General features: G+C 46.8%; 1 protein-coding gene across 1 annotated transcript; it reads left to right on the top strand.

Moving 5' to 3' along the window:
• The first annotated feature begins 2,887 nt into the window (after positions 1–2,887).
• On the top strand, positions 2,888–11,774 carry LOC109783586 (exportin-T). The gene is made up of 15 exons (XM_073508217.1): positions 2,888–4,720; positions 4,802–4,897; positions 5,005–5,094; positions 5,181–5,285; positions 5,488–5,547; positions 5,752–5,814; positions 5,896–5,991; positions 6,545–6,709; positions 7,483–7,656; positions 7,795–7,860; positions 7,977–8,075; positions 9,278–9,424; positions 10,760–10,913; positions 11,012–11,061; positions 11,449–11,774. Exons 1-13 carry the CDS (start codon positions 3,029–3,031, stop codon positions 10,847–10,849), a joined length of 2,943 nt encoding a protein of 980 aa, XP_073364318.1. The 5' UTR covers positions 2,888–3,028; the 3' UTR covers positions 10,850–10,913; positions 11,012–11,061; positions 11,449–11,774.
• The last annotated feature ends 2,082 nt before the right edge of the window (positions 11,775–13,856 follow it).

The following is a 13,856-nucleotide window of genomic DNA, read 5'->3' as shown; positions in this document are numbered from 1 at the left end:
CCCGGGGGGTTTATATAGGCCTACCCCCAGGGGTACAATAGTAATCCGGCCGGGTGTAGGACCCGACTGTCAGTCTCTCTGGTTGTCGGCTTCTCCGCCGATTGCTGGGGCCCGCCGCCTGGTGGGCCCCGCCAACTGGTCTGGTACGGAGCCGATAGGCCGTCTCCGCCGCTCGCGGGTCTTGTCGGCTGCTGCTCACTGTAGCCATGATGCTAATGACGCCGACTCGGTCAAGGGAGCGTGGCTACAGCCCCGCCGCCTGGCGGGCGATTACTGTAGCCACTCCGTGTCTCGTCTGGTTAACGGCGAGTGGGCCCCGAGGAAGGGGCGGGCCGACTGCTAGGGGCCGACCTCCCTCAGGTCCGACTGGTGGGGCTCTAGCCGTCTTCTAGGCTCTCGCTGACCGGTGGGGTCCGTCGTCCTTGGGCCGTACCGACAGGCCGTCGTGGGAGCAGGGCTCCGCCTGCTTGTGGTGACGTCAAGGGTGGAGTGGCAACAGTACCGCGCCAGGCGGAGATCTCCGCTGGTACGGTGCACTGTGGCCACGCCCATCCCTGGATTAGGGAGGGATGGGCTATACTGTAGCCACTCCCTGTCTTGTCTTTCTTGATGAGGGCGCAGGCTTCGTGGGCGCCACAGGCCGACTGCTAGGAGCCGGCTTCTCTGGAGGCCACCCACTAGGAGCCGGCTTGTCTTGATGCCGGCTTCTGGAACTCGGCCGTCTACGGGCAGCCGGCTATGCCTCCAGCCGGCCACCAGAAGGCGGCACTTCGTTTTGTTGCCTTGAGGGGCGCAGCTGGCCCCGATGTCTTGAAACGTTCTGGGCCTCGGGTTGGCCTACCCGTAGCCCACTACTCCAACAAACCTTTTGGTGGTTTCTCTCACGGATCTGGAGTGTCTATAGGATCTGGGTCAGGCATTGATCCCAACTGTAGTCACTATTAATAATGCGACCTTCTTATGACATAGCATAATGTCTTTTACAAGAGCACCCGCAACATTGTCCCAGGAGGGGTTATTGAGAGAGTCTTGCTTTGCATGGTACATATCGAAAACTGTCAAGCGGAATGTTATGATAGAACTGTTGCCTGTTAATGAATGCTTGTGCAAGGGGCCCTCCTTTTAATTTTTTTAACGCTCATGTGATACACCAGATGACTGGGAAGGAGGTGAACATGCGGCATGAAACGAGTACCAACAAATAAACTCATAGAATGAGAGCACTTGTACATACCTAGTACACCATGAATAACCTAGCAAATACACGTTCCGGGTGACGTCCCCCAATGCATTATATTAAAGAACTGAGAAATTTATCTAATTCATCAAAAATTATGCCGACCAACATTTATCCTATGTGTATCCACCCAGGTACGCCAACAAAGCACAACATTTAGAAAAAGAAATGATTTTTATGACATTATTATATCATCAAATATGGAAATAAAGAAGAAGAGAAAAAATTAAAGGGAAACGAAAAACCGAGTTATTTACCCAAAACCACCACACTTGGGGCTAGAGTAACAGGTCAGTACCAGATTTGAGCCAAATCACAAAAAACCACCGGTTCTGAGCCTAATATGTAACGTGGAGCACTGACGAGCTGATTTGGCCGTGAAAATAGCGAAACCGACATGTGGGACCCACCTGTCGGGCCGATGTGGCATGCCTACATGGATAAATTTGCTGAGGTGGCCAAAGGCCCACCTGTCGGCCTCTCTCTCTCCCCCAAGCACCTTCTTCCCCACCAACCCAGCCATATCCAGCGCCACCGCCGGAGCCTTACCCTGGCGAGCCACGCCATCACCAGAGAGCCTCCCCGTCGCCCTAGCGACCTACCGTCCGCCGCCCCAGCCACCTACAACCCGTCGCCACAAGCCACTGCCCCGGGCGGGATCCAACCCCAGCCGCACCTCCAGCTCTTGTCCGCCCCGCCACTCAGACCACTACCGAGCCGCTGCGGCTAGCCGTCCAGGGCCGCGCCGCCACGTGGAGGGCTTCACCTGCGTCAGAGTCAAAGGCGCGGCCGCGCGTGCTGGGAGGCGTCTCGATGCCGAGCACCTCTCTGGGTCCAAAGGTCGTCGGCACGCTTCGGTCTGGGAAGCCACCACGGGGCACCGCCGCGAGCGTGGCCGTGGCCATGGCGCTCCTTCACGGCGCGCGCGGCAAGGGCCGTGCCGCGAGCACGGGCGTGACCAGCACGCTCCACCACGGAGCACCCCCGACCAGGGCCTTTGGCTGTCACCGCAAGCACGGGCGCGGCCATGGCACTCCTCCATGGTGCACGCGAGCACGGGCGCGGCCAAGGCCAATGGGCGGGCGCCGCGAGCACGAGCACGGCTAGGGCCTCCGGGCAGGCGCCGCGAGCACGAGTGAGGCCAGGTCTCGGGTGACCGCCGGCTAGCAAGGGCGGTGAGCGGCGCTGGCGGTGTGCAGTGCACGGATGTCGGTACACGCACATTACCTGTTTGTTGAAATGTCCAGGAGGAAAATGCCCAGGAGAAAAAGGAAAATGGAAAAAAGATAAACACTTGAGTCATTTACAGGTGGGACCCTCGTCCGACTCAGCATATTGTCCACACAAGCACGCCACGTCAACCTGGCAGGTGGGCCCAACTTGTCAGTTTCACTGTTTTCATGAGCTTATCAGACAATCAGTGCTCTTCGTTAGTCATTAGGCACATAGTTGGTGTTTTTTTATGACCTGGCTCAAATCTAGTACTGACCTGTTACCCTAACCCCAAGTGTGGTGGTTTTGGGTAAATAACTCCGAAAAACCCTAACAACAACAACTAAGAGAACCCAAAATCAGCCCATAAACCCATAAATCCGGGCAAGCCAAACCCAAAATAGAGAGAAGAAAAACCAGCCCCGTCTCAACAACTCTGAAGCAAAGGAAGGGAAAGGAAGGAGCAAAGCAAACCCTCCCGTCGTCCCCCCTCCGCCGTTATATTAACCCCACCTCCGCCTCCGCCCCCTCTCTCTCTCCCCGTCTCCGCCCCCTCCACTCAGATTCCTCCGCGCCTCCATGGACGACCTAGAGCAGGCCATCCTGCTCGCCTCCGACTCCCCCGCCGCGGCCTCCGCCTCCCCGGCCGTCCGCGAGGAGGCGCTCGCCTTCTGCGCCCGCGCCCGCGACGAGTCCCCGCCCTCCTCGCTCCTCCGCCTCTGCCTCTCCGGCCTCGCCTCCTCGCCCCACGCGCACGTCCACTTCTGGTGCCTCCAGTCCCTCCACGACGCGCTCCTCCGCCGCCGCATCGCCCTCCCCGACGACCTCGCCCTGCTCCGCTCCTCCCTCCTCTCCCTCGCCTCCGCCTCCAACGCCGCCTCCCCGCCCTTCCTCCGCAACAAGCTCGCCCAGCTCGTAGCCCTCCTCGTCCGCCTGGATTACCCGCATGTCTACCCCTCCTACTTCCTCGACCTCCTCCCGCCGTCGCCGCCGCAGTCGGGCCCCACGGACATGTTCGCCCGCGTCCTCATCTCTCTGGACGACGACCTGCTCTCCCAGGACTACCCTCGCAACGCCGACGAGACCGCCGACGCCTGCAGGGTCAAGGACGCCATGCGAGCGCAGTGCGTGCCCCAGATCGCCCGCCACTGGCACGACGCTGCCGCCACTCTTGGTGCGGCCGACCCTCCCACTGCCGCCGTAGCCCTTGATGCGGCGCGCAGGTGCATCTCCTGGATCGATGTTGCGCTGGTCGCCAATGATGTGTTTGTTCCTCTTCTATTTGACATTGCCCTGTCCCCTGCAAGTGCTGCCCCTCTTGCTGCGGCGGCGGTGGGGTGTCTTTCTGCCGTGGCTGCAAAGAGGATGGATGCAAGGGCGAAGGTGGCGTTGCTCAGGTCACTACTGTCTGCACAGCAGGGGCTTGGTAGCCCAGACAGTGGGTTAAAGATGGCATCTTTGGTGACGACTTATGCCGTGGAGGCTCTTGCCTGTTATCGCAAGCTTGGCCCTAGTGACGCCGATGGAGCTGCGGCATTGGAAATGCTCGAAGAGGTGCTGCCAGCTGTATTTTCGGCAGCAGAAAGCTGCTATGAGGAGGATGTTGATTCTGGTTCCGTGCTCGAGTTCTTAGCTGGCTACGTCAGTACAATGAAGGCTCCATCTGAGAAGCAGCTGGGGCACTTGGGGCGGATCTTAGAGGTGGTGCGGCAGCAAATGACATATGACCCAGTTTACAGGGTGCATCTTGATGTGCTCGACAAGATCGGGAAGGAGGAGGAGGACATGATGGCGGAGCAACGGAAGGATTTAGTGGCATTGTTCCGCAACATTTGTCGGGTAGCGCCAGCTGCCACACAGCAGTTCATAAAGGGGTTGATTGTGACGGCGCTCTCATCCGCAGAAGCTACCGTTGAGGATGTTGAGGTCACTCTTACTCTTTTGTACCGGCTCGGGGAAGCAGTGAGTGAGGAGGAGATCCGTACTGGGTCTGGGCTGCTCGGGGAGCTTGTGCCCATGCTTCTTTCTGCGAGATTCTCGTGCCACTCACACCGCTTAGTTGCACTGGTGTATCTTGAGACAGTTACACGCTACATCAAGTTCATGCAAGAGAATGTACAGTATGTGCCACACCTTCTTGCCGCATTCTTGGATGAGCGAGGCATACACCATCAGAATTCCCATGTGAGCCGCCGTGCGGGATACTTGTTCATGAAAGCTGTCAAGTTGTTGAAGGCAAAGCTAGTCCCTTACTTGGATACCATTTTGCAGGTATTTCCTTGTCCGTTTTTTAGATACACACACCATCTAGTTTATTGTGCTAGATCTGAGGCTGTTTTGTTTGTGAGTTAGAGCTTGGAAGATGTCCTAGGACAATTCACTTCAATGGACTGGGCAAATAAAGCGGCAAAGCTCTCCAGCTCAGAGGATGGCAGCCAGATTTTTGAGGTGCATTGTCCATCTGTCTCTATAGCATAACTTGGCTTGCACCTAGTTGTTTATGTTCTTTAATTGGGATACTGAACTTGGACCACTGGCATGATTTCTTATTGCAGGCTGTGGGGTTGTTGATCGGTATTGAAGAGGTATCACCAGAGAAGCAGGTTCAGTGCTTGACAGCTTTGCTGAATCCTCTCTGTCATCAGGTGATTGTTTCCCTTCTGTCCAATATGATAGCTCTAATTCTCTAGGAGAGAGGGAACTTACTGGGTTAAGTGAAAATCAATTCCAGATCGAGTCGCTTGTTATGGGTGCCGAAGCACAAGGGCTCGAAGAATCATCCCCGAGAGCTATAAGTCTTCTACAGATTGTTGTTGCATTGAATATGGTTACCAAGGTATGCTTTACATTTGCACCTAAAGAAGAAATGATCAATAGGACATCCTGTATTCTGTGGGGTAGTATACGGAGCCATGTCTGGTATTTTTTTTCGTGTTCTGGCATATTTTCTAATCTAGTTCTGATTTACTCTTGTGTAAATTTCTAGTTCCGTACATATGTATCACATCCTTACTTAGTTCGGGTGTTGTCTTTTCTAGGGCTTTAATGAACGCCTCGTGATGATAAGTAGGCCAACAATTGGTGTCATGTTAAAAAAGGTAAATTCTATCATTCTTTACTTCCATGTTTTCACTTAATCTTTTGCGTGGTGATGTTTGCTTGTTGTTAAGTAGCATATGCAAGTGGCTGATGAAGAGGACATTTGCCAAGTCCTTGATTACTCTGCATCAATAAACAACATATCCATGGTCTTTGTTTTACTCTTCTTCTGATGCGATATTTTCTTACCACTTTGTCTTCAGACCCTTGATGTTGTTCTACAACTCCTTGTTTCATTTCCTAATGTGAGGCCCCTGCGATCAAAGGTAAATCTGAACCTGTTTCTTTAAGATCCTCGTTAGTTCACTGTTTGGATGATTAACCACTTCAAACTTATGCAAATGTAGGTCATATCCTTTCTGCACCGCATGATTGAGATATTAGGAATCTCGGTGCTTCCATGTATCCCGATCGCACTAAGACAATTGCTGGTTCATAACGAGGTATTTGTTTTTTTGCTTATGTTAATTTGAATTTACTCTTCTTGGTTCTTTGCTTTGCTGTCCCTGCTGATGTGTAGTACCTGCAGCACTTAGGTTTCTTTTCTCAGTAACAGTTCCTTGCACTGTATATATGCAGAAAATATAATAGAAAAACATAGAGTTGTTTATATCTGTTGAAAAGGAAACGAAATCATGCCAAACAGCAACATAGGACTGCAGGAAGAATTCATTCTGGTCCCAAAACTTATAAGAGATCTTGGTAGTGAATATGCAATGTCCGTAAATGGATTTGTATGTATAACCACTTGAGTCGTGCTCCTCGTTTCTCGATTGGAAAAAGGACATTAAATACTTCTTCTCAGTCACTCCCGTTTCTTGGATATACTTGGCACAAATTTCTTTCTGGTACCTGTCGAACTTCATACTAGCTGCATATTATTACTTCGAGCAACATTCTGTCACTTGTGTACTCTTTTATTAAAAAAAGGCTTCCTACAGCTAAAATTATGTTGCTCCATCTGGGCTGCTCACATCATTATTTGTTTCCATACAGGCAAAAGATATGGTGGACTTCCTTGTATTGTTAAACCAAATAATATGCAAGTTTAATTCTTCAGCAAGTGGCATACTGGAGGATGTCTTTCCTACTATTGCAAGTCGTATGTCTGTGATATTGTCACAAGATGCCTTTTCTACTGGTCCTGCAGGCAATACCGAGGTAAAGTTAATCACATCCGTAAACAATAGTTTTATTTATTTTCATGTTTGTAGCTTCCTGTTCTTGTATTCGTCTCTGTGATCCTAGAATGCTAAATACTACCTCCGTCCCAAAACAAGTGTCTCGGTGGGAGTACTTTACTAGTGCCTTCTAGATCTAAATGTATTGGATTGATAGGGATATACATGTACCACGTGAACCTCTTTGTTACCCGTGGTGTCATACTTCCTTTCTTCTTTGTTTCTTTCTGATGGTGCAACTCCAGTTAACCTCTGGCAAAACTATCTACTGACATCGACAAGCTTTTCAGAACTGCCCATCTTAGTCATTATACTCGGTGGCATTACCTTCAGTGGCCATATACTACTTAACTTATTATTTTTTATTTTGTAAGCATTTGGATTTTGCCGTATTTGATAGTTTGTCGTGTGCTTGGGCTTGGGCTTTCGGGCAGCCCACCCTGGGGGTTCTGATCAAGGACGAGTTGTCCCCTTTGTCATTGGCCTTCACATGTTCCATTAAAGACATGCGTCCCTCTCTGTAAATTCCGCCTCCCTTAATGAATTGGTGGCGCTTCTGCTGGTTGCTCATTTTTTTTGCAATAATGTCGTTATATACGTCACCTCACCTTGTGTAGCTAGCTTTTGTCCTTGGCTAGTTTATTGCCTGCATCCTTTAATTCTACCTACTTTCCTTATTCTGGTAGGCGTCAATTGGGTTCTAGATGAATTACAGGCTTCCTTATATACTGTATTCATTTCTTACTGTTGCAGGAAATGCGTGAACTGCAAGAGCTGCAGAGGACATTATACACATTCCTCCATGGGATGGTTACACATGATTTGTCTGCAGTTCTCCTTGCTCCTACCTGTAGGCAGTATTTGGAAACCATAATGCAGCTACTTTTGTTTACTTCATGCAGTCATAAAGATATACTGCTCCGGAAGGTCAGGATTCCAGTTATCTTGATTTACAATATTTCTTTTTATTATAGCTATTTTCCACTTCTTTTTTTTCCTGCGATGAAATATAGCTATGTTCTCCACTTCCACTGTTCACTTACATCTTGATTATGGTTTTGTTAGGCGTGTGTGCAGATTTTTGTCAAACTTATAAAAGACTGGTGCACTACATCCAAAGCTGATGATAAGGTATTGCTGTGTTCACTCTGTTTGATCTTGCGCTGTTAAGTGTCTCTCTAGTACCTGGACAGTTGTATTACTCATAAATCTCATGTGTTCCTGTTTTTACTTTCTTGTTTCATCAGCTTCCTGGCTTCCGAGTATTCATGATTGAGAAGTTTGCTACTGGTTGCTGTTTATACAGTGTCCTTGAAAAATCATTTGATTTACGTGATGCAAATACGGTAATAATCTTGCAACTTGCAATCCTTGTGTTTGCTGTGTTGAAAGTAAACTTTACATGATTATTTGGCTGTTTGTCCGGCTCTATCTGAACCTCCGTAAACTTAGTGACACCCATCTTAGTGGGAGCTATAGGCATCAAATTTTGTGAACACTGCAACTTCCTGTGGTGATAGTTACTTAATATTATATTGCATTACTTGGTAAGTTAGATTTCTTACCGCCTACACCAGGTTTACCAAGGAAAATGGCAATATAAATTTGGGACAGCCACAGTTCCAAAGTAATATAAATTTCAATTTGTCCAGGATGATTATTTAGTCTGTTGTCCCGTAGTTCATATCAGCTTTCTTAAATATCCCGGGAATTTCACTCAAGAAAAATAAAGTCTAGTTCTGTCATTGTAAGGGAAATTCTAAACCTTACACTTAGTGTAATATGGCTGTATGAAGCCTCTATTTCTGTGACGTTCCAGAGTGAAGAGTTGCATTAAGATCTTATTAGCCATATGCTGTTTTTAATCCATCCAATTTTGTAACTGAATCATCCTTAGAGATTACCCCACCATCTTGGGTCCTTCCCCCAGAGAGGACTGGGGTGGACGGATGTAGATGGGATTTTGAAAAATCCCAAGCGATAAGTTCCAGAAAAGCGTAAGGTGATGGCATTTACCCTTTACCATATGAAATTTATATAGTTTTAGTTCTCAGCTACACACTATATCAATCTGACCTTTGGCAGAAAAGAGTGTACATGTATCATTGCCCAGAATCTGAAGCTAACCTGTTAAGTTTTCTACTATGCAAGGGATTGTAGAACAATTACCTGGTCAGTTCCATTTTAACTGGGGAAAACTTTGTTTTGGCCACTCTAGCTTTTCCCTTAAACTGATAGAGTTGTACAAAACGAGATGCTGAGTTGGCCATCCTAGACAAGTGATTTTGTTGATTCATGATGATGATTGATAATTAGAGCGCGTGGAGTCAAAACTGAACATGTACTAATGCAGTTCAGACAGTTATAGCTGTAACGTGGGTTCCATAGAGCACCAGTATGTTTTGTTGACTTTCAGAATTCCTGTGTCGTCATTTTGCAGCAGCATTGTAGTTAAAATCTGCATGCTGTTGCATGGTGATATATTGACCAATTCTTTATGTTCAAAAGTACATGGTGATGTATTGACCAATTGGTTTATTTCTTCTAGCTTGTTGTCTTTGGTGAAATTGTGATGGCTCAGAAGGTTATGTATGAAAGATTTGGGGAGGACTTCATTGTAAATTTTGTAGCAAAAGCTCTTCCAGAAGCTCACTGCCCACCAGAGCTAGCTGAACAGTACTACCAAAAGTTACAGGTACAATCTTATATTGACCTCGTGTTATTTCTGGTTCCTAATCTATATTTATATCTATATATATGTATGGTGGATCAGAGGAACCACCTTTGTTCTTAAGACTAGAAATTCTCTCGTGATTAAGAAAAAAAGAGTAGAATCTACAGCACACACAACTTATTATGTTGGAGCCAGATTATGACTGCCAATTGATCTATGTCAACATTATATCTATTACTCCCTCTGTAAACTTTTATAAGACCTCTTAGATCACTGCAAAAGTTTACAGAGTGAGTACATTAGTACAAGGGTACAACAAATACAACTTGTGCTTCAGTCACAGGCTTTAGAGTGTACAGCAAATACGACTATATTCTCAATTGTAAACATACGAGTTGTAGTACATAGCCGCAAAGTTAAGCGGGCAATTTCACCAGTTGCTGTAATAATACCAGAATAGACATCGAAGTTGCTATATGCAAACTCAAAAAGTTGAATCACTGTTCTCAAAAACTGAACCTACATGTCTCTGGACTATTTTTGATACCGGACTATTGTCAGGTTGATGGATGTGCCATCAGTATGACATTTAAGTTAGGAAACTATTATTAGTATCATCTCTTAGGAAACAAAATGTAGTTGTTCACACGGTGAGTATATACTACTCCCTCTGTCCCATAATATAAGATCGTTTCGCAAGCTGTTTTAGCTTGCGAAACGATCTTATATTATGGGATGGAGGGAGTAGCTCTTAACTTGTGTCTTCAGAGAAATGGTGATGGATGAACTGTTGGATCTCAGTAAGATCGTTTCGCAAGCTGTTTTAGCTTGCGAAGTGATCTTATATTATGGGACGGAGGGAGTAGCTCTTAACTTGTGACTTCAGAGAAATGGTGATGGATGAACTGTTGGATCTCAGGGCTATTCCGTTGCCTGGGGATGCTTTTCGGCCTGTGGGTTCCATAGCTGGTGTGGTTGGAGAGGATAGTTGGGTTAGGGTCTTAAGTATTAGGGAAACTAGAGTTTATCTACTGTTTCCTTGAATCCCTGGTGTGCCAGTTTGTATCCAGTTAGAGTTGGTTCCACACAGCTCTAATTGGAGGGTTTAGTCATCTTTTTTTGCCCGCTTTGGGAAGGTTGCTTAACTGAGACTTGAAAGTAACATTGATTAGTCGATGACTCCCATCTTTTGTTTGTCCTATTACTCTGTGAGGGTTGTTTCTTTGTAATGTGGAATAATTATAGATGCTGTCCATGATTCATGAATACCTGATCTTATTTGTAGCATATTAAAGTCTTCACTTTGTAATAGAATATTTCTTGTTGTAATCAATGTAGTTTTTTTTTCTTCAACAGGGAAACGACATAAAGGCATTCAGGTCATTTTATCAATCACTTATCGAGAAAATAAGACAACAGCAGAATGGGAGTCTTGTGTTCAGATAGCATCATTCTATTCATTTTCAATCTGTTTGCCAGAAGACTCCTCAGCTGTATGATTTGAGTATAGGTAGCTATTTCTGACTTATTTACGTTGTTTTTTTCCTATCTATTTTGCCACTATTATTTCAATCCTATTTTCTTTCTTTACTTCATTTAAATTTGCAGGGTAGTTGTATCAGTGATGTATATAAAGCTACCATTTCTGAGATTAGAAGGTATTGTCTTGCCATTCACATAGTTATTTGTTCCTATCTATTATTATCTTGCTATGTATGTTCCATCTTTTTTGTATTCTTAAGAACTGTGCATCTTATCGATCAATTCTTCCATTCTGATGGCTTAACGAACCTATAGAGATTTGTAAGAGCGGAAGTCCTGAATGCATTTATCATGAATTCCATAAACATGTGACATGTCCTTCACCAAGCAGTGTAATGCGATGCATCCTTTTGAACTTTTGGTGGTAGTCTGTTTAAAGTTTTCACTATTTTCGTTTGCATCTTCGATAAACTAAATATTTATATGTACTTTCACCCACCATTCCTCATTTTAGTTGTGTGCTATCTGCATACAGTTTGAACTGGCCTTTTGTATGCTTGCAGATGTATACTGCGGGAACATTTTTACAGACTATATGGCTGCCGTGGCGAAGTTGACTGTTCACCGCATGTCATCGGATGCATGGAAGTATAACCCAAGAGTTTGTCATGAGAGAAAAAAAAAATACAACAGGGTTCCATTTATTCGTTTGGAGACTTCTCACCAGAGTGAATTGGTTGTTTGTTCTCCTACCCGGGCTTGAAATTTTGTAAGGTAATCTCAGTGAGCTAAATATCCGGGATAGAAAGAGGTGTACGTGTGGGCTGTGTTTTTCCTGACAGAAGTTGTCGCACCGCCTGTTGTCGTGTACCAAATTTTGTCGAGCTGCTGTGGTTGGTTTCCACCCCCATTTAGTTAGCTGGGGGTGCTGTACAGACTCTATAATGTTCACCTTCTTATTCGTCCGTCCCATCTAGTGACTGCAGTGGTATCACTCTGGTGGTACGCAAGGTTTGAGCTGCTGGATGTCTTCTCATATCCAAGCTTGCAATTTTGAAAGTTTTCCTCGCCTGTTCCACCCGTCCTTTTCTGAAGTTTTTGCAAATTTGAAGTTTCTGGTGGTACGCAAGGTTTGATTTCGGATCTTCGAAACAAGGAAACTGCATGGTTTGATTTCGGATCTTTGAAACAGAAGACTGCATTGTTGGTGACAACGATGTGTCCTCCTTCCCTGTCTTTGTTGAGTTACATCACTGTTAGGCAGAGTGCGTGTATATTTGGCTGGGATGGGATTGGGAAGGCCGACAAGAGGTTGGCATGGTCCGAGTCTCCGATTCTTCTGGTCTTTGCCAAGGGAGTGGCCGTGAACAGAAATCCGTGCTGAAGACGGCTGTGGCCTGCTTTTATCATGTGCCACTATTGCCTTTGCAAATCTATTTGATTGCGCACAGTAGTCTGTATGATTGTTGCCACAACACTATTAGATCTGACAATCTTTTATGGACCATCGTGTTGAGCGCTGGCAGCTCTTTTTTTTTAGAGTATGCAAGAGCGTACCATAGCTTTATAGAAGGAAGAAAGGATATGTACAAAAGATTAAGTGTTAATTAGATGCCACAAGCGACATCCAACACAACCTCCACTCCACTCAAACTACGGACTACTCACTAAGATGTTGAACTCCGCAACTCCGGCTTTCGCCCACACACTAAGCTCTTGAAAAATGAAATCCACCGTGCCCAACTCGTTCCTCACTACCCCACTACTAAACACTCTCATGTTGCGTTGTTTCCATAGGCACTAAGCGATGAGCTTCACGATGCAGTCAAAGCCAGCTCTGGAGGCCTTGTCCAACCTCTTCCTCACCCTACACCACCAGTTATCCAAGTTGTCCTGATTGGAAGGTAGGAGTGTCAGACTTATCCGCAGTCTGGAAAAGCAAAGGAACCAGACCTGCCTTGCATACACACATTGCATAAGAATGTGATCAACTGTATCTTCCTCTTGCTCGCATAGATAACAGGGTGACCTTTCGTCCTGTAATCTATGCCTGAATCTCCTATCCGCTGTCCATAAGCGATACTACACCGCTAGCCATATGAACAACTTGCACCCCAAAGGTGCCGTGCCTTTCCAGATTGGCCCAGCCGCCTGCATCTCAATGGCTCCCTCACAGAGCATGCTATAGGTCGAGGAGGCTGTATATATCCCTGCCTCATTCCATGCCCAGATTGGCGCGTCCTCTTCATTTGGTATGAGATGAAAGGCCACTAGAACTTGCCAAAGTTTGATGAACTGCACCAACCCCTCTGTATTCAGCTCCCCAACAATGTCCTCAGTCCATGAGTGCATCCACATACCATCTTTGACTGTTCTGCGGTTAGCCGTACGAGTCCTGATGGACGCTCTTATGGCCGGCGCAATTTCCCCCACAGTAGCTCCATTGACCCATCGATCCTTCCAGAACAGGGTCTTCAACCCGTTCCCCACTTTTCACTTAACAAGGCTTCCAAAAGTTGCCTCCACTAGCTTGTCTGGCGTTAAGTTCAAATCTTGCCAAGGCCTGAGAACATCCATTCTTTTCAACCACTCCCATCTTAGCCGAAGAGAAATCCCTTGCTTGAAGAGATCAATCACTTCAAGACCGCCAAGCTTTTTGGGACGACAAACTTTCCTCCAGGAAACCAAACACTTCCCACCATGGATCTCATCCGTTCCTGCCCAGAAGAACGCCCTGCACCCTTTGTCCACCTTTTCTAGAGCCCACTTAGGAGCCTCGGCCGCAATCAGACGGTGAGTTGGCCTTGCTCTCATTACTTGGTTTACCAAGATCAATCTACCAGGCCTCGTAACCATCCCCCTCTGCCATCCTGGCAAAATTTTCAGAGCCGCATCCACAATCGGTTGCCATTCCGATCTGGTGAGGTACTTGATGCTTAGTTGCAACCCAAGGTACTTGCAAGGAAATTGA

This window comes from Aegilops tauschii, chromosome 2 (genome assembly GCF_002575655.3).
Source record: "Aegilops tauschii subsp. strangulata cultivar AL8/78 chromosome 2, Aet v6.0, whole genome shotgun sequence".
Classification (NCBI taxonomy): domain Eukaryota; kingdom Viridiplantae; phylum Streptophyta; class Magnoliopsida; order Poales; family Poaceae; genus Aegilops; species Aegilops tauschii.
The sequence above is the reverse complement of the archived record's forward strand: the minus strand, read 5'-3'. Positions and strand labels throughout refer to the sequence as shown.